The sequence below is a fragment of the Thermobia domestica genome, chromosome 1 (genome assembly GCF_964235325.1).
Source record: "Thermobia domestica chromosome 1, izTheDome1.hap1.1, whole genome shotgun sequence".
NCBI classification, from domain to species: Eukaryota; Metazoa; Arthropoda; class Insecta; order Zygentoma; family Lepismatidae; genus Thermobia; species Thermobia domestica.
This window is the reverse complement of record NC_137454.1, coordinates 61,163,889-61,190,180: the sequence shown is the minus strand read 5'-3', so window position 1 is coordinate 61,190,180 and position 26,292 is coordinate 61,163,889. Positions and strand designations below refer to the sequence as shown.

At 38.0% G+C, this 26,292-nt stretch overlaps 1 protein-coding gene across 3 annotated transcripts in view; it reads right to left on the bottom strand.

Annotated features, from left to right (window-relative positions):
- The window catches only part of kat80 (katanin p80), a 122,707-nt gene that overhangs the window by 31,082 nt on the left and 65,333 nt on the right, over positions 1-26,292 (bottom strand). For all 3 annotated transcript variants that reach the window (XM_081757630.1, XM_081757634.1, XM_081757636.1), the window contains one exon: positions 21,365-21,439. In XM_081757630.1, the coding sequence (XP_081613756.1) occupies positions 21,365-21,439 (75 nt within the window). The remainder of the gene's footprint in view (positions 1-21,364; positions 21,440-26,292) is intronic.

Genomic DNA, 26,292 nt, shown 5'->3' with positions numbered 1-26,292 from the left:
TGTTGTACCATGCGTTTGGTTTTTGGCCCAATTTCTTCCCTTTGATGGGGTTCTATTACCTTATATGGTTATATGGTCATGTATATGGGTTCATTTCCTATCATAAGACATGGGTACATTGACGCACCCCTTGAAAAATTTGGGAGGGGTATCTTGGCTCATCCACTCGGTTTTAGAAATTGTTTTAATATAAGCATTTGGTATCATAGTACAGGACTTCAATATGTACCACTATAAATTTGGATGGTCCACATCGTTCCCTTTCATGGGTAAAGAACTACCAAAAATCGAATTTCGGAGGTTATTGACACCTATTTAGCACGTTATATGGTTTATTACCTTTATATGTTTATGTTCCCTTTTAAATTTGGGAATTATCAAATAACAAAATTCGGTAAACGTTTTCTAGGACCCATTGGTGTTCCTCTTATGGCCAAATATTCAAAATTTAAATGTTATTGACCGGCTTTATTATTGAATAAGTACAGGATTTATTACTTTTTCATAAGACACAGGTGTATTTGTGTACCAATCTTTAATTTTGGGAGGGGTACATTTCTTATTGTCATATCAATAATTGGTAATTGTTCTTTGGGTAAATCATTATGATCACGTGATCAGTTATTGACCTATGATGGGATTAGGAGTCCAGGACATTGGTACATTGAAACTTTGTAGGATAATTTGAGAATGCGTCATTGGTATTGATTATTACAGCCAAATATAAACGTAAGCAATACGATGTACCACGTGATTGACCTTGATGAGGTAGTGTACAGGGATACATAGCTAACCTTATTGAATCTTATGACTCATAGTCTTAAGGGAATACATGCTACAACAGTGGCAAAGTTATTGTTGATGCAATTTGATTGGTTGATCACTATCTTTCGTGCAATCTGATTGGCTGATCACTATCTTTCGTGCAATCTGATTGGTTGCTGATTTTCAAATCTTTGCTGCATTCAGTTTTTAAGTTTTGTTTAACATTTAAAAATCTTGGTTTCGTTCAACATTTTGGACTCACTGATAAATATGATCAAAACCGTTTATTTGTTAATCGAATAGTTAAAAACCGGATAAAGTTTGACGGTTAACCGTGAAACGTAAATTTTTTTTAGTTTGAACTTTTTTGTTTTAATTTTTTTGTTTCAGAATTTTGTTTGAAATTTGTTTCAAAATTTTTTGTTTGAAAATTTTTTTGTTTGAAATTTTTTGTTGCAAAATTTTGTTTGAATTTTTTTTAGTTTAAAAATTTTTGTTTCGAAATTTGTTTCAAAATTTTTTGTTTGAAATTTTTTTGTTTGAAAATTTTTGTTGCAAAATTTTGTTTGAAAATTTTTTGTTTAAAATTTTTTGTTCGAAATTTTTGTTTTGAAATTTTTCGTTACCAGTTTTTTTTGTTTAAAATTTTTCGTTTGAAATTTTTTCGTTTGAAAATTTTGTTTCCAAATTTTTTCGTTTCAAAAATTTTGTTTGAAAGTTTGGTTTGACATTTTTTTTTAAAGATTGTGCACTCATTAGTAAAGAACCGGAACTGTTTAGAACAAAAACCTTTGTCAATATTTTTTTTTCATGATGCAATAGTACACGTCAGAACTAGGGATGGCCAGAACCGGTTCCTAGTGGAACCGGTTTTCGGGTCTGAACGGATCCGGTTCTAGAAGATCCGGTTTTTAGGATCCAGGTCTGGAACCGGTTTTTCGGATCCAGGTCTGGAACCGGTTCTTCGGATCCAGGTCTGGAACCGGTTTTTCGGATCCAGGTCTAGAACCGGTTCTTCGGATCCAGGTCTGGAACCGGTTCCTCGCAGAACCGGTTCCGCTGGAACCGAAACTTTGTGACCATCCCTACGCTAAACTCGAGCTGCTAGCAAGCTGTGAACAGTAAGCTAGATGAAATGGTGGAAGCGACAGGCAGGCGCCCAGGCGGCGGCAGCTTGTCTCATTTGGCTAAATAAACTGGGTAACTGGCAAACTCATTGGTTAAACAGGCAAACTGGCCAACTCATTTGGCTAAACACCCACTGGTGGACCAAAATTTTTTTCTGGGGGCACAAGCGAGTCTGGGAGAGGAAGGCACAAGCGCATGGTCCTCTTTGCATTATTTTTGAAGGTGAACTTTATGCCTCCTTTACGGGTCTTTGGGGGCTTTCGGATCCAGGTCTGGAACCGGTTCCTAAGATCCGGTTCTGGAACCGGGTTTTCAGATCCAGATCTGGAACCGGTTCCTAAGATCCGGTTCTGGAACCGGATTTTCGGATCCAGGTCTGGAACCGGTTCCTAAGATCCGGTTCTGGAACCGGGTTTTCGGATCCAGGTCCGGAACCGGTTCCAGAACCGGTTCTGAAAACCTGATCTCCAAGAACCGCCGCCGGAACCGGAACTTTGTGGCCATCCCTAGTCAGAACCTGGGGGTTGTACTTGAAATGAAAAAAAAACACAATTCATTGAAATGGATCATTTTATTACACTCCACATACATCCATACCAGATAGTGGTTCTGGATATTGTCGATACAATGTATTTTGAACTTCTTGCACTAGTTTGTCTTTAGCATATAATTTTAATTCCAATTGAAGTCTTTTAAGGTCTAATGCAATATCAATTGGTGGAAACTCAATGTTCATTTGATCACAAATAAACTGTTTATCAATACAGGTATGCACCCACGAACGATGTTGACAACCATCACAATATCTAGATACATGTTGTACAATATGCATAACACATTTTTCAAAATAGTACTTTTTCAGGAATATACTAGTTTTGTTGCACACTTCCACTGCATGTTTCGCACACTGAAATACGCTGATGAATTTGTTCCATTCTGTTTCCGTTAGATACACCATGTTGCGAGGGCCATGAAATGTACTCTTTTTACGTAACAGCACCATCTTCTCTTCGAGGACTGTACGCATCACAACTTCATGATTTGAGCCTAATGATTTGACTATGGTTACATTTAGCTCATCGTTCATTTGGTCGATTCGTGCCATTCTTCACAGGTCAGTTGTACACCAAATTGTTCTGCTTTGCCCAATCGAATCACTGGGTCAAATGTTCTAGCACTGATACCAATCATCACATGTTTTGTTTATTGGATAATAGTTTGCGAAGATGAACTCTTTATCGTTAGAAGTACACATCTTTCCTCCTGAAAAGCACTTGCTCAAATGATTTCGTGGGATGACACTGTATTTGCTGGTTTATAGTTATTGCTGACGTCATGTGCTGACATTTGAATTCATGATTTTATCACAGTTGCTGACGTCATGCCGACCAACCAAATTCATACAACTATGTCTAATGTGCTGACGTTTGAATTCATGATTTTGCTGACGAATCCGGCTGTGTACTAAATTCAAATTGATGACTTCGACCCAAGAATCCTTTGTAACATAAAGATACAGATCCAGTATTTAAGAAACGTAATAGTTCTTCTTGTTTTGATGCTTCCATGGGTAAATATCTTGCTGGTAAAATTATATTCTTATCATTTTCAAGCTTCACTACGATTCTTAATCCAAACTTTGTAGGGATCATTTGGCTAGCTAAGATTCTATAAGGTACATTCTGTTGTAAATCAGTAATCTTGGTAAATGATTTCATCACATCACGCGTGTTTAGAAACTGCAGACAAGTAGCCATGATGACGTTATCATGAATACTAACTCGAACGATAATGCAAACTGATGACGTTGCATTATCATGTTCTGACGTGCACCACAACGTTGCCAGATGTTTTTGTTCTAAACAGTTCCGGCTAGTGCATACCTGTATTGATAAACAGTTTATTTGTGATCAAATGGACATTGAGTTTCCATCAATTGATATTGCATTAGACCTTAAAAGACTTCAACTGGAATTAAAATTATATGCTAAAGACAAACTAGTGCAAGAAGTTCAAAATACATTGTATCGACAATATCCAGAACCACTATCTGGTATGGATGTATGTGGAGTGTAATAAAATGATCCATTTCAATGAATTGTGTTTTTTTTCATTTCAAGTACAACCCCCAGGTTCTGACGTGTACTATTGCACCACAATGTTGTCAAAGGTTTTTGTTCTAAACAGTTCCAGTTCTTTACTAATAAGTGCACAAACTTTTAAAAATGTCAACTCAAAATTTGAAACAAAAATTTCAAACAAAAATCTTTGAAACAAAATTTTGAAACGAAAAAAAATTCAAACAAAAAATTTCAAACGAAAAAAATTCAAACAAAATTTTGAAGCGAAAAAAATTTCAAACAAAATTTTGAAACAAAAAATTTGGAAACGAAAAATTTTAAACAAAAAATTTTAAACAAAATTTTCGAACAAAAATTTTCAAACAAAAAATTTCAAACGAAAAAATTTTCAAACAAAAATTTCAAACGAAAAAATCTCAAACAAAATTTTGAAAATTTTCAAACAAAAAATTTTAAACAAAAAATTTCGAAACGAAAAAATGTCAAACCAAAGTTTCAAACAAAAAAAAATTCAAAAACTTTTTAAATGTTAAAACAAAACTGAATGCAGAAAAAGATTTAAAACTCATCAACCAATCAGATTGCACGAAAGATAGTGATCAGCCAATCAGATTGCAGGAAAGATAGTGATCAGCCAATCAAATTGCATCAACAATAACTTTGCCAGTGTTGTAGCATGTATTCCCTTAAGACTATGAGTCATAAGATTCAATAAGGTTAGCTATCAGATTTCTAAAACTCAAGGTCAATCACGTGGTACAACGTCTTGCTTACGTTTATATTTGGCTGTAATAATCAATACCAATGACGCATTCTCAAATTATCCTACAAAGTTTCAATGTACCAATGTCCTGGACTCCTAATCCCATCATAGGTCAATAACTGATCACGTGATCACAATGATTTACCCAAAGAACATTTACCAATTATTGATATGACAATAAGAAATGTACCCCCTCCCAAAATTTAAGATTGGTACACAAATACACCTGTGTCTTATGAAAAAAAGTAATAAATCCTGTACTTATTCAATAATAAAGCCGGTCAATAACATTTAAATTTTGAATATTTGGCCATAAGAGGAACACCAATGGGTCCTAGAAAACGTTTACCGAATTTTGTTATTTGATAATTCCCAAATTTAAAAGGGAACATAAACATATAAAGGTAATAAACCATATAACGTGCTAAATAGGTGTCAATAACCTCCGAAATTCGATTTTTGGTAGTTCTTTACCCATGAAAGGGAACGATGTGGACCATCCAAATTTATAGTGGTACATATTGAAGTCCTGTACTATGATACCAAATGCTTATATTAAAACAATTTCTAAAACCGAGTGGATGAGCCAAGATACCCCTCCCAAATTTTTCAAGGGGTGTGTCAATGTACCCATGTCTTATGATAGGAAATGAACCCATATACATGACCATATAACCATATAAGGTAATAGAACCCCATCAAAGGGAAGAAATTGGGCCAAAAACCAAACGCATGGTACAACATATTGCTTATGTTTATATTTTAGTAATTTTTACCCATGAAAGGGAACAAGATGGACCACCCAAATTTATCATGATACATGTTGAGGTCATGTACTATGATACCGAATGCTTAAATTGAAAAATTTCCAAAATTTAAGGGGATATGGAATGGACCCCTATACATGATCATATAACCATATAAGGTAATAGGACCTCATCCAAGGGGATAAATTGAGCCAAAACCAAACACGTGGTTGTACTAAAATTTGGCAATTTCGTACAAATCAAAGGAAACGTGGTAAACCACCCAAATTTATAGTAATATATATTAGGGTTCTATACTATAATACCAAACATGTAAAAAGGGGCAATTTCCAAAATTAAAGGGGTGGGCCAAAGTACCCCTCCCAAATTTTTAAAGGAGTGCACAAATGTACCTATGTCTTATGATAGGGAATAGACCCCTATACATAACCATATAACCATATAAGGTAATAGAACCTCATCCAAGGGGATAACTTAGGTAAAACCAAACACGTGGTACAACGTATTGCTTACGTTTATATTTTGGCAATTTGTACCCCTAAAAGGGAACGAGGTGGACCACCCAAATTTATCATAATACATGTTAGGGTCCAGTACTATAATACCAAATATATAAAATGAGCAATTTCTAAAATTTAAGGGGTGGGCCAAAGTACCCCTCCCGGAGTGCACAAATGTACCTATGTCTTATGATAGGGAATAGACCCCTATACATAACCATATAACCATATAAGGTAATAGAACCTCATCCAAGAGGATAAATTGGGCCAAAAGACCAAACACGTGGTACAACGTATTGCTTACGTTTATATTTTGACAATTTTGTACCCCTAGAAGGAAACGAGGTGGACCATCCAAATTTATCATAATACATGTTAGGATCCGGTACTATAATACCAAATGTTTAAATTGGGCAATTTCCAAAATTTAAGGGGTGTGCCAAAGTACCCCTCCCGGGTGCACGAATATACCCATATCTTATGAAAGGTAATGGACCCCTATACATGACCATATAACTATATAGGATAATAACACATCATCAAAGGGAATAAAATCGACCAAAAACCAAACACGTGGTATAACGTATTGCTTACGTTTATATTTTGGCAATTTTGTACCCCTAGAAGGGAATGAGGTGGACCGCCCAAATTTATCAAGATACATATTAGGGTCCTGTGCTATAATACCCAATGTTTAAATTGGTCAATTTCCAAAATTTAAGGGGTGGGCCAAAGTACCCCTCCCAAATTTTTAAAGGAGTGCACAAATATACCCATATCTTATGAAAGGTAATGGACCCCTATACATGACCATATAACTATATAGGATAATAACACCTCATCAAAGGGGATAAAATCGACCAAAAACCAAACACGTGGTACTACGTATTGCTTACGTTTATATTTTGGCAATTTTGTACCCCTAGAAGGGAATGAGGTGGACCGCCCAAATTTATCACGATACATATTAGGGTCCTGTGCTATAATACCCAATGTTTAAATTGGTCAATTTCCAAAATTTAAGGGGTGGGCCAAGGTACCCCTCCCAAATTTTTAAAGGAGTGCACAAATATACCCATATCTTATGAAAGGTAATGGACCCCTGTATACGCCCATATAACTATATAAGGTAATAACACCTCATCCAAGCGGATAAATTAGGTCAAAAAACCCCGAAATTTGAATTTTTGGCAATTTTTTACCCATGAAAGGGAACGACATAGACACCCAATACTGATAGAGGTACATACTAAGGTCCTAGGCTACCATACCAAATTTTTAGATTTGGCAATTTCCAAAATTTAAGGGGGGGGGGTGGTCCTATGTACCCCTGCCAAAATTTTCAAGGGGTGCATTAATGTACCTATGTCTGATGAAAGGAATGGACCCCTATACATGACCATATAATCATATAAGGTAATAGGACCTCATCCAAGGAGATAAATTAGGTCGAAAACCAAACACGTGGTACAACGTATTGCTTACGTTTATATTTTGGCAATTTTGTACCCCTAGAAGGGAACGAGGTGGACCACCCAAATTTATAGTGATCCATATTAGCGTCCTATACTATAATACCCAATGTTGAAATTGGGCAATTTCCAAAATTTAAGGGGTGGGCCAAGGTACCCCTGCCAAAATTTTCAAGGGGTGCATTAATGTACCTATGTCTTATAAAAGGTAATGAACCCCTGTATACGCCCATATAACTATATATGGTAATAATACCTCATCCAAGGGGATAAATTAGGTCAAAAACCCCCGAAATTTGAATTTTTGGCAATTTTTTACCCATAAAAGGGAACGACATAGACACCCAATACTGATAGAGGTACATACTATGGTCCTAGGCTACCATACCAAATTTTTAGATTTGACAATTTCCAAAATTTAAGCGGGGTGGTCCTATGTACCCCTGCCAAAATTTAGGGGGTGGGCCAAGGTACCCCTGCCAAAATTTAGAGGGGATGGTCCTAAGTACCCCTAGGTCATTGACCCCGGGCCAAGGTCATTGACCTTTGACCTATGACGTCACAAAAATTTTTGCTGACTCGGCTGGACATACGCGGACCCCTACTACTGAGCAAGACAATGCATGATGTGATTGTAGCGCCGAATGGGTATGTTCCCCCACACGAAGCATTTGAATGAAAGGAACAAAATAGTGTGTCTGTGAGAGATCTGTTAAGGTGCATTGTAGTGGTGTTACTCATAACAACATGACATGGAGACAACACTTGGATGATTTTACGCGAGGAAGAATAATCGAGAAACTGGAAGGGCGAAGTGCGACGAGTATCGCCCAGAAGTTGGGTGTTGCCCACAGCATTGTTTCGTATGCATAGCGAGCGTTCCAAACTACAGGCAATGCTATGCGAAGTGGGAGTCAACCACAGCCAACTACAACAGCGGACAACTGCTACATTGTGCAACAGGGAAGAAGGGACCGACATCAAACAGCAGGTATAATTGCAAACACATTTAACAGAATTGCAAAGCACCCACTGTCATGCTTTATAGTGCCACGTCGACTGCTTTGGAGTGGTCTCTTTGACCGACGGCCTTTATTACCTTGTTTCGTTAACACTTCACTGTTTGAAATGGTGCCAAGATCAGGACTGAGCTAAGGAGGAATGGAGTTGCGTTCTTTTTTCAGATAAGAGCAGATTCAATCTGAGTAGTGATTATACACTCGTAAACATACACTCATCTGGCGAGATATGTGAGTGACACAATATACCCAGGAACATTGTCCAATATGATCGTTTTGGGGTCGAGGTGTTCTTATATGGTGAGGAATAATGTTGCACGGGCATACCGACTTCCTAATTTTTGAACCCGGACCCTCACCGGTCAACGTTATTCTCATCCACGTAAGTCTTTTCTAAGGTGCAGCGGCCCGGATATTAATGAGGGACTGCATCAAACAGTACAGGTGGTGGAGAAAATATTTGGCGAATGGACTGGCCTGCCCAAATCTCTCATGGACATCAATCAAGGTTGCACATTCCATATTCAAGTAACAAAAATTTTGTGTTCGGTCGTTCCTCATACACATACAGGAATACATCAATATTTTTTAAAAATATTTTTCTTCCTATTAATTGCAAAGACACGTGATTTTGTAACTGCATTATAGAGCCGCCCCTGGTCCTAGGTCTAGCTATGCAGAATTTTAATTCTACCCATGCGAAAGAGTTTGTCGAAAGCCACATAGCTGCATTTCGAATGTAGCGAGTTGTAAAGTGAAAAGAAATTGAAGTGGGTTGACAATCCAATTACTTCACTAATTTCACTTTTGTTTATACCAGTTGCAGCCTGTGATGACAGCAAATATTTTATTTAATTTAAATTATTTATTTAACAAACATCTAAAGAAAGACTGAAGGTCCAATTTACACTGAAATACCTAACGATCAGTAACAATGACAAGAGAAAAGACGATGAAAGCGATCAAGCCTACATTTAAAGCAACTATCTCATCATTCGCCTGGTAAAACTGGGAAGAGAAAAATGTTGGAAAAACATGGTCAGCCGGAGGGTTTAAATCCGAACCTTTATATACTGCGAAGCAAGAAAGTATACGCCCGCTCGACAATTGAGGAATGTAGTGGTACGTTTGTTTTTATTTTATTTAATATCTGTGGTGACAAGAACGATTTCCTTTGTAATTAGTTGTACTGAGAACCAGATTATTCTCGGCTTTTAAACACACCTATATTTGTTTAACACATAGCCAATCCAAAATATGGATAAAATATGGAAATAAGTCGAATTTATACAATGATCTATTTTCTTATCTGTATTCGTTAAAATGAACATATTTGTTTCACGGCCAATTTGCGTGAAAGAATACCTAATATAATCTATTTGCTAGCTAAGAAGAAAACTAAAACCAATAGCATTTCAGTGGTTCCTTTCAGAAAATTCTCAATCAAGTCATAACCAGCTCAATATGACAAGTTTATTTATGTATTTATCATCTACCTCCCACATACTTGTTTATACATGTTTCTTTCTTTCTTTCTTTCTATAAGTTCTATTATTCAAATAGGATTATCAAGTTCTCGTACATACAGTGTGCGAGAATAATACAGGGTTGTCTAAAAAGTACTGAACCTTTGGAGGTCAAAATAACGAATACATTTATTGCCATTTGAAAATAACATTATACAACTACATACGCAAAATTTTATTTAATGACCTTCTGCCATTTTCCCGGCAACACCCTAATCCCGTCGCTTGCACTGAAACATCCCAGCCAAGTTCTCCCAATTTCTGACATTCATTAAAAATGTATGTAGTCTAGCATTGTCACCGTGGTCGACATTTTGTTCACCACTTCCGGACGCTTCTTTTAAAGTGCCAGGGCATTGCGCTAACTGTTGGCTGTATAGGTTTGAGTCTATCGTTCTGTCCGCCGGACCGGCTCGTGATGCACGATGCCGTTCTAATTCTCCCAAAATACACAGCATAACCTTTCTTGCGTCAGTATGAGCTTTGCTACAGATTATGTAGCTTCTCTATTTGACCATGATCTTTTTCGTACATTGTTGACGTAGCTTATCCACTTTCTATCACTCGTGATCAACTGTTTCAGAAATTCCTCTAGTCTGTTACGTTTCAATAGAGATTCGTAGATAGAAATTCGAACGAGTAAATGTTTCTGAATCAGATCATGAGATACCTAAACATCGTGTTTTCTCTTTGTAGCCAGCTTTCTCCAAATGGTTTTACATTGTTCGGTGATGGATGTTTAGGTCACTGGCAATGTCATGACTGCTTACATGCGAGTCTTATTCGATTTTTGTCAAAATATCATCAACTTTTGCTGGGATTGATTGTCTACTGCGGGGAGCATCTTCGATATCGAAATTTCCATAAGCAACTGAACCATCTTTTGGCTGTTGCTTTTGATAATGTATATTGCCCATAAACAACACAAGTTTTTTTTCACGGGCCTAAGCGGCATTTGCATCTATATCGAAAGAAAATTGTAAAATATAGCGCAGTTTTGAGGAAAGTTCACTCCTCTTCACGGTACAAAACCATAACGAGGGAGGAAGTCGATCAAAACTGTAACCTTTTCATACATTTTACTAGTAAAAAGATCTTACTTTTCTAACACGCAACGATTTTACTTTTTATGTTGTATCCACTCCTCGACATTTGAGATGTCTACTTTGGAAAAATACAGCGATCTATCTGTTTTGTCTATGAAGCTCTTTTCAATTCTTCCTGAACAGTTTAAATAATTTTCCACATTCCGCACGTCAATAATCCGTTTCAATGAGAAACCCCATTCTGCACATGTCGTCACTAATTCCAACGAACACTTTTCGACATCAGTATTCAATAAGCATCCAAAAGCTTGCCCACCTTCTGGATGGTCCTTCTTCACCCACTCATTCAATACTGTGTAGATGCTCTCCTAAAGCCGAGTTCTTTACATCCTTCAGAACACTTATGAGATACATTCCTATTTTATCAACGACCACGTTTACTCTTGTAAATACGTGACATGATAGACTGCACCCTCCAAAATACAAAAATCCAATAAATTGTGCCATTATTCATCCGTGATATAACCTATGGCTAATATACAGTAAATAATACTCCAGCTTAGTCAGATTATACCAATGAAATGCTTCTGATTCTCAACAATATTACTATGCAACAATTTGTATTCCTGTTTACACAGATATACGTTACTCAACAAGACTACTTTCTTCCCAGGAGCAGAAATGGCGTGAGTCAATGAGAACTTGACTCTTGACTAGTGTTGTGTCGATCATGAACGATTCGATCATTATGAACGAATCATGGCCTGAATCAAATGAATTATGATTCTTGCCAGAAATGAATCGATTATTCTAATGAATCATTTTACTTTCCACTGAATTGCTTGCCGTGATCGAAATGAATTGAGAATCACAAAATGCCAGCTTGTGTGAGAGAATTGATAGGGTTGCTTCTGCAAATGATCTTGCAGTTCACGGGGAATGGTAAAAGAAAGAAAATCGTACGCGCGTTTTTTCTTCCTTTTTTCATAGATGGCGTGCGTTTTTTTTTTTTTTTTGTTTTTTTTCTTCCTGCGTGGTAGGGTTGCTTCTTGCGAAGAGAGGAAGCCGCGTTGTTAGAAGCATATTACTTTCAAAATAAACTTTTCTGTTGCTTGCTTCTCGTCGTGAAGTACTGACAGTGTTGCTCAATTAGATATAATATGATTTCGTAGTTAGTTTAAACATACTCTTGATGATCGCTTATCTATTTTATCAAGATACTATACGTACATTGGATAAAGATATTACCATCACTTTCAACTGCACTAGCCAAAAAGGTCAATTTTAGTGTTTCATAATCAGCTCAAAGTACTATATTATATTCAATCTAAATACAATATTTACACAGAAAAAGTGCACTGTAAACTATTTGTTCTGTACATAATGGATTTCACAAATGTATATACATGTATAGAAAGACGCAGATTCTTTCTGGGAAGATAGTGCATTGCATCTTTCAGTAGAAACATTTGTCCACATGCAAAAAAGTTAGTGGCAAGGGCGCCGATTCTGGGGGGACCGGACCCCTGAATGCTTAAATGTATTTTTATGAATATTCAATATTTAGCATAACTTGAATTAGTCTTAAAATCCTTTAGACCCTTGTCTGCAACCAAACACACCTTAATGCACCCCCTTCCCAAGTTACAGAGAAATCGGTGCCCTTGTTTAGTGGTACATATTTTTCGCTTTACTACTATTGAAATGGACGTAGAGATACAAATGATTTTCTGAGCTTCCATGTAAACAAGAGGATGTGGGAGACCCGGGATCGATTCCCGGCAAGAGCTCATGTGGTTCGGATTCCATGTTAACCAGTAGGTCTACGTCTCATATAGCTTTGCTGCTGAATGGGACGTTAAGCTCAAAATCAACTCAACTCAAATTTAACTAGCTAATGGTTTTCTCTTAAGAATATAGATGAACAGTGATGATTTCAGGGGTAGGCGAGGAGAAAATACCCCGAGGCTAAGAATTATCCCCTGGGGCATTTCTCAGATTGGGTTCAATTGGGGTTACAAGTATTTTCGCAAATATAAGTTCATCTTTTGCTTATTGAAGTAGTATTGGCTCAGTCTTAAAGCGTTCACCTCTGGTGGACGCGGTCCCTAATTTTCTCCTATTTACGCTAAATGTGCTTTATGGTGGACAAACACCATATGTTTGGGTTTTCTCTGAATTCTCTCGTTTTCGCTAACTTCCTTCATTTCACCATTTCATTCATCCTCATCATCATCGTTTCCTTTAGTCTCGACGAAGATAACCATGGAACGTAAAACTTTTTAACATTTCATTTCATTCCGCGTTTACTCAATGTCTCCCAGAGGGAAACCTTATAAAATGATCACAATAATATTAAGTATATGTTGATGTGTTAACTCCCTTTCTTCTCTAGCTCAAAAGAATTCAAAAAGATCATTATTGTTTGCCAGTCAAGAATAAAATGGAACATATTTTAGAATGTAATAGGATAAAATACAAATTTTGCAGTTTAACATTCTATGTTTATGTCCATTAATCTAACGAAAACGAATGATTAAGGCAAGTGAATAATTATGGAAGAATAGGTGGAATGAGAGTGTGGGAGGAAACGGGAGTACCCGACAAAAACCCACCGACATCATGATGTACACCACAAACTTATTTAGCAGTGGATTAAACCAAGAACCCCACACACCGGAGGTAACAGCTTTATCAGTGAGCTACGGTGACCTCAGGATAGAATAGAATGGATTGCGAGATAATTTACTTTAACTAATCATCCGCCTCTTCTTTAGCCTATGGTGCAAAACTGTAAGACGTAACAACAGAATAAAATTCATTAACATAATGTGTACTTTACAAAGTGTACCTGGGGAATACGTATCAGAAATGAATATACTACTACGGACTCATTGCATAGTACTTTTGTATTTAAAACCAAAAACATGAATGTAGCCTATACATTGCACTTAGGACTCTATATTTTTTCCCATATTAATATGTACGACAATAAGAAGTTACAAATAAATTCTTAAAACTGCTAGTATCCCGTGAAAATTTTATGGAGTATATTTCAACAAAGTACTTCCTCGAGAACTGGAATTGGCAGAAAAAACGTGGAGTTAGTTTTTGCCTCAAGCCCTAATATCAAAACAAGATGCAAAAATAACAACAATGGGAACAGAGCAACACCATATTATTGAAACTTCATAATAGCACTGAGCCACCACTCACCCCAATGCAACCAGGGTTGCCACACTCGAGACTCGCGATGATGCCAAACACGGGTCTGAATTATGCTAGATATTTGTAAGTTATGCCAGATTTTCAAATTATCTTTCCTAACTAATTTTAAAGACACGCCCCTGCTTATCTTCATTATTTTAATGGACTGTATTAACTGTATTCATGTACAAATTTAATATGACGCTGTTAGGAATGATGATAAATGGCACGTTATAAGGGAGGATGGTCGAATTTATATTTTATGAATGGATAACATTTTAAGAAATGTATATATAACATGCCGCTTCCGACACAGCCCTGAAGCATTTCTTTTAGTGTATTACTAGTTGTCCCCTGACGCGCAAATCCCTCCCCTCTCAAGCTGTAAATTGAAAGGAACGGAAACATCCCAGATAACACACATTCAGGTGTCAGTTGGCAGTAATAAAACTATGGGTAAGTAAATATGTTTTGCAGTCACGTTTGCTATTTTTGAACATTTGCGTTTGCTCTGAATTCAACAAAAAATTACAACCTCAGAGATACTGACTGGTTTCATTGCTCCAACCTCGTTTCAACTAAAAAGAATAATTCCCGACGGTCTTTAAGCCATCTAAATTTTCGTTCTTTTTCTTTTTAACAAAGAGTAAAATGAAATTATGCTAGATTTGGCCAGGATGCTAAAGTCAAAATGCTAGATGCTAAATGCGTATGAATTATGCTAGATCTAGCACCAAGATGCTAGATATGGCTTCACTGAATGCAACGCTGGCCGTGTCATGTGGTGTACTTCCTCTCCTAACGAGGAATTTATTAAGTTGCGCAGAAAAGAAGTGCAGTAGCCCAAGCGATTCATATCATTGAATAATTCCCGCTCAATTCATATGATCGAATAATTCATCTGCGTAAAATAGATGCGCGGAAACCTAACTGATTCAATGAGCGAATCATTCCCAACCGATTCATATGATCGAATAACTCATCTGCGCAAAATAGATGCGCGGAAACCTAACTGATTCAATGAGCGAATCATTCCCAACCAATTCACTTGCGCGAAGGAAATGCGCTGACAACCAATTCATATGAACGAATTAAATGATCGAATCATTTCAGTGAATCAGACTAAATGAATCAATTCTCCGAAATGAACCATTTTGCCCATCACTACTCTTGACCTATGATCCAGTCGATCCAACATCCACCGTGATCCACTTGACCCACGATTACCATAACTCATTCTGACCCACCATTCACTAAAACCCACCCTCATCAATCCTGACCCATGATCCACATCCTCTTCTCCTCTGACTAAAGAACTTACACTTGTAATAAAACCACTCTATCTCTGCCAAGAGCTCTCAAATATAAACTTAAAAACATTCAACAACACACTGCAGTGTTACTTTCTATGGACCTTTCAAGGGAGATTAGAATTACGGTTCCTTCAAGTAACCAGTAAGTGGCAGCATTTACAAGAAAGAGAAATGTCGCTGAGATAGATTTCATCCCATTTCACGGTACCTTACATCTTGGTTATAAAAATTCCACATGTTGCACACTTACTAGGCACTATATCAAATGACGCTAGGCCTGACCCGCTGCAACTCATCCTGCACGAGACAGTAACGCCATCTCGTGCGCAAAAGGCTTACTTTTTAGACTATCTGATATTTAGAGTAGCAATGTTTTTCTATTATCCATAGAAGGCCTCGCCAACTGAAATTTCCTCAAGTGTCACGAATAAATTCGGAAACTAGCTAAACGGGGCAAATAAACTGGTTAAAACAGTTAAATTCATCTAAATGTATGCCTAAAATAATGTTGCTAACAGGAGCATAATAAAACAACCAAAATATTTCACAATTTTACTATAAACATAAAGTATAGTGTAAAATGCTTATCGGTATTCTCAAATCAAATACTTTCATAATAAATTCACACTTCAAAATATTTACAATTCGGTTTTCCCGCCATCACTGACGAAAGGTGATAAATATTCTTTAAATTACCTTCTTTGTTATTAATTCTTGCGGAACGATGTGGGTATGAGCTTAGTGAAGAGCTTTAACTACGCAATGAAATTATCTGTGGAGGGTGACATTTCCGGAATTCCCATTTGTCGTATCGGTAAGGAAGAATTATACACATATAAAACACTTAAGATACGAGGGGTATCAAAAAGTTCGTGCAATCACTTAGGTGACTAACCACGAACCCCTTCGGACATGCATTTTATAGTTAGGTCCTTGTATATTATTCATGCGAATTCTGGACACGTTAGAACTCTTTTTTTCTTTCTTTTTTTCAAGTAAATCACCGAAGGTATGATGACTGACAAGCTTGAGGCACGGAGCGTCATGAAGTACCCCCATATTCAGGGGAAATCAGCAAAGCAGATCCACGGATAGATTAAATAAGTCTATGGGCATGAAAGCCCATCCTATGAAATGGTATCCAACTGGAAACAACACTTCCAAACTGGGAACACGGCCACCACGGACATTTCTAGATCTAGAAAACCATCTTTCAATGATGTCACCTTGACGAAGAAAGTTATGAAGTTCATAATGGAAGAACAGGAGGATAACTATTGTAAATGTAATGTGTACAACTGGTATGAGTTAGCCTGGAATATCATTTACAACCAGCTGCATCTTCAGAAAGAGTCAGCATGGTCACAACTGCTCATAGCTTTCCAGAAGAGAAATCGCGATGACGTTGCAACAGAAATATTGCATCGCTGTAAGGTGGATGAAAAGGGCTTTTTCGAAATACTACTGCCAATGGATGGAAGCTGGGGACCCAGAAACAAAGGAAATGAGCAAACAATAGAAATACCTCTCCTCCCCCGTCCCTAAAAAGGTACGAGTGCAGACGTCTGCTGCCAAACTGATGGTTTCCGCTTTTCTGGGACTGAGAAGAGGTCATCATGACAGATCACCTAATCACAGGGGCAAATTATTATTAATACCTATTAACACGAGAGGAACTGAAGAAGAAATGTGGACTGATCACAAAAAAGGTGCTGCTGTTGGCAGACAATGCATCAGCTCATTCCGCCCAAGCATCTATGATGAAGACAATAAAATTAGGATATGAAATACTGCCCCGCCCTCCATACTCTCAGGATCAAGCACCAAGTGACTTTTTTCTCTTCTCAGAAATGAAGTGTTCACTCAAAGGACGCCATTTGGACAGTAGAGTTAACGTCATTTCTGAGGTTAACTTCAACCAAACTGCAGACATTTACAAAACAGGCTTACAGAAAGTGAAGAACGTGTCGCTAAGTACAGTGACTACGTACAGAAGGATTAATACCATCATGATGTCATAGTTCCCCAGAGTGGATTTCTTCTAGGTGATTGCACGAACTTTTTGGTAGCCCCTCATGTATTATGATAGGCAACGTAATTAAGACGTTTGCAACAAACAACAAACAACGTTTGCTAACCATCCACAAGGAAGCTCCGAAATATGAGTGAAATACGAAGTTCCGAAAATCTAGCAGGAACCGGGTTTTCTGATCATCCTGTTAGTGTTTCCCGCTCCAAACCTACCTAACATGACTTGACAATTGACTATTCTGTACTTATTGGTATTTTATAATTATTGCAATATTCTACTGTACCAGGATGGCAGACTAATGAATATTAGAAACTTTTGTGGTTTTATCTGTCACTTTTTATTATGAACTCTATAATACACTTAAAACAAATAAAAAAGTTGAGCAAAATTAAAAAGGCCATCCGGAAACGCGGTTGTCTCTAATTCCTTTTCTCCTCTATTTGCAAGGTTCAGGTTATATTTGTGTAAGGACGCTCCACGGCCCAGTGCAGCAGAACAGAATGTATGCTTGTAAGGAGTATCATATAGCCTAGTGCAGTCTAATAGTGTGTATGTATATGTTTGTAAAGAGTACTACCCCATACCCAGGACAGCCGAACAGAGTAGGAGAGATGGTAAGCGGACAATCTAGGAACAGACTGACCCTGAAGTGCGTCGTCAGGTGTCGGTTATATAGCAATCTTGCTGCTTTACTCAGTGGAGAATTTTAGTTTCTTTTTGGTATTTGTTTTTGTAGTACGGACAGTATATTCTCGTTTCTGTGTTATACGTTTGAGTCTTGTTGAAAGGGAGGACGCAAGGGGGCAATAATAATTCGGAAAAACCGTGTTTTTCTCTGTGTGGATTTTTTTTACGAAATGTTTGCTCAAGTGTTATTATTATTATTATTATTATTATTATTATTATTATTATTATTGGCTCCTCCCTTTCAGAGCGCAAAGATGAACTTACTAGGGATGAGGTTAAGCTTGATTCTGCATGTGATCGTTATCTTTTTGTATTAAGTGGTCGTATGTACTAGCCACTCTTTTGTTTTGGATTTATTGGTGTGTTTCTATGTATTCTTCTTGGGTGGTTTAGGTTCTTTTTACTATGAGTGTGTGATATGTATATGACTATGAGTAGAGGTACATTGCAATCAAAGAGAAATTTATACGTAAAATTGTAGACTTTGCTCGAGAATTTGAAAAAGATTTAGTATCATTCTAAATACATAACTACAACATATATCATCAACATGTGGTTTAGAAACCCCGAAAGCAAAGTCCTAATCATCATTGTAATGTACACTGACTTCCCAGAGAACTATAATTGTAAATATTCGCAAGAAATTCATCACCTTCATTTCGGTGTTCTCATGCTCAAGTTTGTCTTCAAACGTGTGTTGCTTCCGTAACTTCTCCCAAAGAACGAATCATAATCGATTTTTGCCCTATACCAGATTCGACTAGGCATGACCCGTCTGCGATATGGGTACATTTAGGTTCCGTTTTATTTTATATTACAGATGTAAACACAATCAGCCAACTTTACGTTGTAAGTGATGGATCAACCAAGCAATATCGATCGAGGAAACATTTTCTTTCTGCATAAACTCTTTGATGAATACAAGTTTCAACACACAACGTGCAACTTCAGTGAATTAAGTCATAGTAAAAGCGTTGTTGCAGTTAAAAAGACTAGTAATTGAATTAATTGCTCACGGAGTTGATATATCTGGTACCAAAACTATGTTCGAGAGATTTTGTGCGACCAAGTATTCTTTAATAAGTTAAAATTTTTTACGTTCAACGCTCCAATATATTCACTAATGACTCTTAGATTCTTAACAACTTGCTTAAAGTACCCAATCTCTTAAAGTGAAAAAAAAGTTAAAATAAATAAATAAATAAATAAAATTACTAAAATTATTTCCTGCTTTTGCAAGAGACCATGTGCTTGTGATTGTTTCGAACTACGCACGATGATTTCTCAGCGTAAAAGGCAGCTAACACTGATATTGAAAGATGATATGGCACCTAGAGATGATGATAATACAAGTTCAACACTTATTGGCATATGGTGCAGAGTTATGTATATGGACAAATTATATCTAGATATTGTAAAAGCCGTTGATGATACGGAACATGAAGTTCAGTGCGTGAAGTCTGTTGGTAAGAATAGATTCTTTTGGCCCTAAAACGAACAATTTCTCTGAAATATTTTGAGTTTTGGCGCTGCCTGATATTTTCAGTTATTGCCAAACTATACACTTTTTTTTTTTTTTTACGTATCCGTTTTTTTAAAAATTATTTTTTTTAAGAAATTATATCTCATTTTCTCTCATACTGACCCATACATAAACGCTCCTACGGTCTGAAAATGTGGTATAAATAAGTTAACGTATAATAAGTTATCGTACGAAACACTATTGGTCAAATAATTTAGACATTACTGACAGAAGAAATTCTGTCTAAAGGAATCGACTTTGAAACAAACTACACACGACTTCCGTATATTCTCCTATAGACTCAATTTGAATCGAAATATTACACATTACCTGCACGAGCTCGCTACAACTAGCTACAGTAATAAACCTTCATTGATTTTTCGTTTCTACGTTTATGGCCTAAGCTACACAATTCTTAACGTAGAGCTCCTCCGTGGCTAAGCGGTTAGCGTACGCGCCATTGGCGTGGGAGATCCGGGTTCGAGTCCCGGCCGGAGCTCATGTGGTTCGGATTCCACGTTAATCCGTAGGTCCACGTCTCATATAGCCTCGCTGCTCAAAGCGACGTTAAACTCAAAATCAACTCAACTCAACAATTCTTAACGTAATAAATGTGATATTCTGATAAGTTTTAAGGGCCTGCTTGTAAAAATACCACTGCCAACCATGAGATTTGATTGCTGACAAGCTACAATGTTGATTCTGGTCCATCATATTGCACGGTCTCACTTCAAATCGCGTCGTATGAGCTTCAGACTGTAGTATGGGAAATTTCTAAGAGCATTCTCAACATTTCGTACTATATCGCTTCATCATTTTATTCATCGCCCTTATAAGCGCCCGATAGATGTATACGTCGAAAACTAGAATATTTTCGAACTGATCGAAATCTGTCATCGAAAACTGATCAAAATTTTCATTTTTATTTTTAAAATATAAAGGTTGCACAATGTACGAATCTTATTCTTTCACAGAATGCTTTGTTCATTTCCATCTAAACGTCTTCATACTTAGACGACCACGACGATGACAACAACAACCACAATAATAATAATAATAATAATAATAATAATAATAATAATAATAATAATAATAATAATAATAATAATAATAATAATAATAATAATAATAATAATAATAATAATAATAATAATAATAATAATAATAATAATAATAATAATAATAATAGAGATCCTTAGTCTAGCGGTTACAGTTCTAGACTCATCACGTCCACGTGCTCCTGGGTTCGATTTCCTGCCAGCGCACTCCAATTTACGGCGTTCACGTAGCGTCGTGTGGCAAACTAGGGAGTCAAATAAATACGTGGCTGCCACTAGGTTTATAATGTCTCTTATATGCCTGTTAGATACAAACGCGAGGAGATGTGCTGACCACGCTACGTTGGAGGTATTTTTGCCGGTCGCTAACAGATATCATTGGAGCAGGCTCAAACTGGTGAAGGGCTGTCACGACATTGGTTATTATTATTGTTGTTGAATTATAATTATAAAAATAAAAATAAAAGAGTGTACTCACATTTCATATTTACTCTGGAGCAAGTTGTAAATGCATGGCAGCAAAGAAACGCACAAATCAAGGTTCCATATCGACCTAAACAGGAGAAAAATTCAAATAAAATAAAACTCTCCTTGTCATAATTCGCTTAACATACTCTCCTAAAGAAAGTATGGTAATCTACTGAACATAAAATCATCTAATAAAAACTGCACACATAAATCTGCTTTGAGAAGCAAATACAGAGGTTGTTCAGCCTACGTTTAGCTGATTTCGTTCCTTCCCCCTCCCGGGCAGAATGGACTCACCCGACCTGGCTCTTGGCGTCCTGCAGCGTTGTGCAGTGGCTTCCTGGGAACGGAGTTGTTTTTCCGCGCGGACGACAATAACGCACAAAACAGGACCATTGTTGTGAGTGTTGTGTTAAATTTGTTTCCAAGTGTGTGGGTTTCTGCTCTGTGATCAAAATGCCGTCCAAACTAAGCCGGTTTCGGGAAGGCTATGTTGCGGCTCTTTATGACGCCCACTTTAGTGTTTCTGTCATTAGAAAACAGTACAAGAAGAATGGTTGCAACATCAGTTTAAGTGCAATAAAAAATGTTATTTAAAAGTGCAAGAGCAACGAAGCTCCACCATTTGGATCACCAACGAAGTTGCCTAGGAAGCGGGAATGCACCAAGGCCACCTCCACCATGCGGAGAAAACTTCGCAAAATGGCAATGCAAGAAAATCCGCCAACACAAAGGTGTATGGCTAATCGTCTTGACGTGTCTTTGGGGACTGTGAGTTAGACCTTACACCATCAACTCAAGCTGGAAAAAGTCATGAAAGCTCGCGGCCATCTTCTCACGGATGCCCACCAAAAGGAACGAAAGTGTAACTCCCGGAAGCTGTACGAACGGCATCTGACAAAACAACGGTGGATGTAAGTCGTAACGCTCGATGAAGCATGGATTTACCTTTCCGACTGCGGCAAACCGAGAGCCATCATGTACCGAGAGAAAGGCGCCAAGAACTTCAGAAGGTGGATCAGTGTTTGTAAAGAATCCTTCCCAAAAGGGTTCATGGTCGTTACTGGCTACTGTTACCGAAGTAAACTGAAGATTCGTAGCGTGGCGAAGAACTGCAAAAATAAATTCGCAGTATTTTCAGAAGCAGATCATGCGGCCGATCTACGAGCATGAGATTTCAACAATGTACGGAAATTACGCCAATCTGGTGCGCATTCACATGGACAAGGCTCATCACATACCTCACGATCGTCCCTCGCATTCTACAGGGAGATGGAGGAGGCAAGTGGTATACAGGTGATACCTTTCAATGAGGTATCTGTTAAATCTCCAGATGCAAGTCCTATGGACTATTGTGGATTTGGATTGCTGAAGCGAGCTTTGGGAAAACAGCGTGTGACAGCTCTGGAAGGACTTTGGAAAGCTGTGCAAAGGGAATGGGACAAGATTCCCCTCCCAGTTCTTCAGAGAAGACTATTACAGTGGAAATTACGCTGTCGGGCTATTGTTAGGAACCAAGGGAAACGCATCGAGCACTTACGGACCTGGCGCCATGTATTCTTCTAAATTTTTTAGGTTAAGTCGAAATTGGCCAAATGTAGACTGAACAACCTCTGTACTCATTCATAACTGTAAAGAAACACTTTAATCATATTTATTTACTCTGTAAACAAAATCACATTTTACCATATAGATCTAGAGGCGACAGTTTATGCCTAACTTTCGATGATGGCGGTGGAACAACAAAGGTTAGTAAAATTTGGCCCGAGTTCGATTCCTGGTAGCAGCTCATCGGATCCCACGTTCAGCTTAGGTCCATGTCTGAAAGGACGCTGAATTTTAATCAACCAACCAAAAGGTGGTAACAGACAATGGACAATGGGATTTGCTCATTTTCCACATAAACAGTAACTAATTATCAGCAAATAGTTTCCTTAAGATAAAGAGAAAACAAACAAATGACTGCTGAGAGAAAAAGTCTGCCCCTCTTCACTTACACAGTACAAACGCTTAACTTCAAAACAATTCGTATCTGAAGAAGCATTCTTCCGTTTTTTCAATATATTAAAAATATTTCTAAAAGGTGTAATTACTTTTCCTGGTATTTTACGAGGAGATTACAACTGCCACACACAACAAATGAATTTTTATGAATAAGACGGTAGTCCTATTGTGGTGGTTTTAAAGGCATTGAACTCTGGGAGATTATAATGTTATTTTGACAGTCGTGGGACGAATGAATTTAATGGACCTACAATCCAGATGTGAGTGATCCACGTTGAACATTAAACTGTAGTAGTATTCAAATCTGAACCACAGTTTATCCATCGATGGGTCACACTGACATATTACTGAAATGTGAGCGAAGGAAATGACACGCATACTAGTTTCTTCTATCATTTTTTTTTTTAAAGGAAGAGGACAGTCGAATAAGAAGATGGCTGGAGCTTCGTCTTGGGATACGGCTATAACTGATTTGTCATCCTTCCATACAGATAATGAACGTCATGGCTATAACTGGTGTCAAGGACGTTAGCCTGATAACTGGAACTCACCTCTGCATTTTCGGCGACTTGGGGTACTTTTAACATCCTACTGTAACAGAAACCAACAACGATAATGAAACTCTTACCATGACGTTTCCCAGATTTACAGTACCATCTTTGGAAACCTATAATCTCATTCTCTGTAGAACATTGCATGTAGCCTGTTACGGTTATTGATGTACATTTATACCTCATCCAGTCGGACAAGGTATTTATGTCGCCGACTACATGGTGCTCATAGACACGTCAATTGATGTAATATTCTGCAATGTGTTTCGCAGGACTTTCTGAACACATTACTTTCGACACTTTTCCAATCCCAGATCACAATTATGGTGTAAGTGATCCTTGGGGGAAGGGGGGTTCTAGCCCGGTTTTCACTATTTCTCTGTGAGGAAACAGTACGAAACACCTCCATTTTCCGGATAGTTCACTGTGTACGGATCGTAGGAGGATGGGAGCTGGTTTGTTTTCTGCCTTATAGGAACCGCTCCATATATCGCTTTTCTTGCTGCTTTTAACGCATGTGCTATGGGAATTTTTGACACTCGGATCCACTTCCCTGAACATCTTCATTGTGACACCATAACTGTGTGTGGATCGAAAGCGACGTTATAAAGCCTTTCCAGATCTCTTCAATAAGAACGTTCACCACATCTGTTACGGTTAAATTGAGGTTCAGTGTATACAGTCAATGATGTAATTCATTTTGCATTAGGTGGCCCTACTATCGCATGTAAAAATCGTCAATATAGATCGGAAACAACCTTTGTAATAAAATTCTGGGCTGTTTTGTGGTGTGGGACTTCTGGCAAGTGTACAGAGGCATACATAAATTTCATTTTATACATTTACCAAGAATCTCCCTATGATACACATATTTATCATGAAATCATTAAAATTTAATCTTTTCAGAACAAATAAATAAAACAAACACAATGTAAACTCCCTAAAGATAGTTTTGTTTAACAACGATGGATCTTGCGATTATGTTTCTCAAACTATATACAGTACTCTCTTTTGTATATCGGCTAAAAAGTGCACTTTTGGTCATACATACAAGAAATACGAAGTAGGAATAGAATACTTTTATAGTGTGTTTTCGTCATTTGGTGAAATACTGGAATTCATTGACTTATAAATTGGTTATTCTTGCTGAGTGCTAGACCCGAGAATGTAAATAACCCAACATCTTCGCAATTTAGCATAGAAAACATCTTGATGAAGGACATTCGTGCATTATGGCGGAAATATTGATGACACTTTACAAGTAACTTGATCACCACTACAAGAACACATAAAGACAAGTACTGTGTATATTTTGAAATGCGTTTCTATAAGTATATATATACAGATGGTATCAGAAAAATGGAAACACATGAACGAAATTGCAACTTACCAGATTAATATGGTGTCGGGCCACCTTTCGTCTTCAGAGCAGCCTTGATGCGACGTGGGATGGAGGCATAGAGGTCGTGAATGGTAGCAAGTGGAATTTTACACCATTCCTCGTGCAGGGCATCGGCCAGTTCTGTGAGAGAGGATGGAGGTGGAAATCGTCGCCGGAGTCGTGTTTCCAAGACAGACCACAGATGTTCCATTATGTTGAAATCTGGGGATTGGGCGGGCCAGGGGAGTGTTGAACTTCATCCCCATGTTCCTCAAACCACGCTGCAACCACGCCAGCTGTGAATGGGTGCATTATCATCCTGGAAGATGGCGTCATTGTCCGGGAACAACATCCGGACCATAGGATGCAAGTGGTTTCCTAAAATTGCGACATAATCGTTGGCAGCGATTCGTCCGCTAAGTGTGACCACAGGACCCAACGAAAACCATGATATGGCGGCTCACAGCCTCACCGAGCCGCCGCCATGTTTCACAGGTGGGCGGAGACACTGCAGATCATAAGCTTCTTTGGGCATTCTCCACACATAAACACGGCCCGTGGTCGGGAATAGGGTGAAGGATGACTCATCCGACCATATCACACGTTTCCAGTCCTCAACGGTCCAAGTTGCATGGTCGCGGCACTATTTGCGGCGTGCGAAAGCGTTATGGTCCCTGATGAGCAGGTTGGCCCGTGCAACACGACCCCGTAAGTTCATGTCATGTAATTCGCGGCGTACTGTGATTGTCGAAATAGGGTGGGGGAGGTGCTGATTGAGTTCCTCCGTCACTTGCTCCGCAGTGGCACGACGGTTCTGCGTGACAATGTGCTTTAATACCCGGCGTGACCTGTCACTCATGATTTTCTTCCGCCCACTGTTCCGCTTCCCCGATGTGGTTTTCCTGTGTGTTGTGTAGGCCATCATCACCTTCGACACAGTCCCACGCGACACACCTGACACAGTAGCCACTGCCGTCACACTCACTCCACATAACCGCGCAC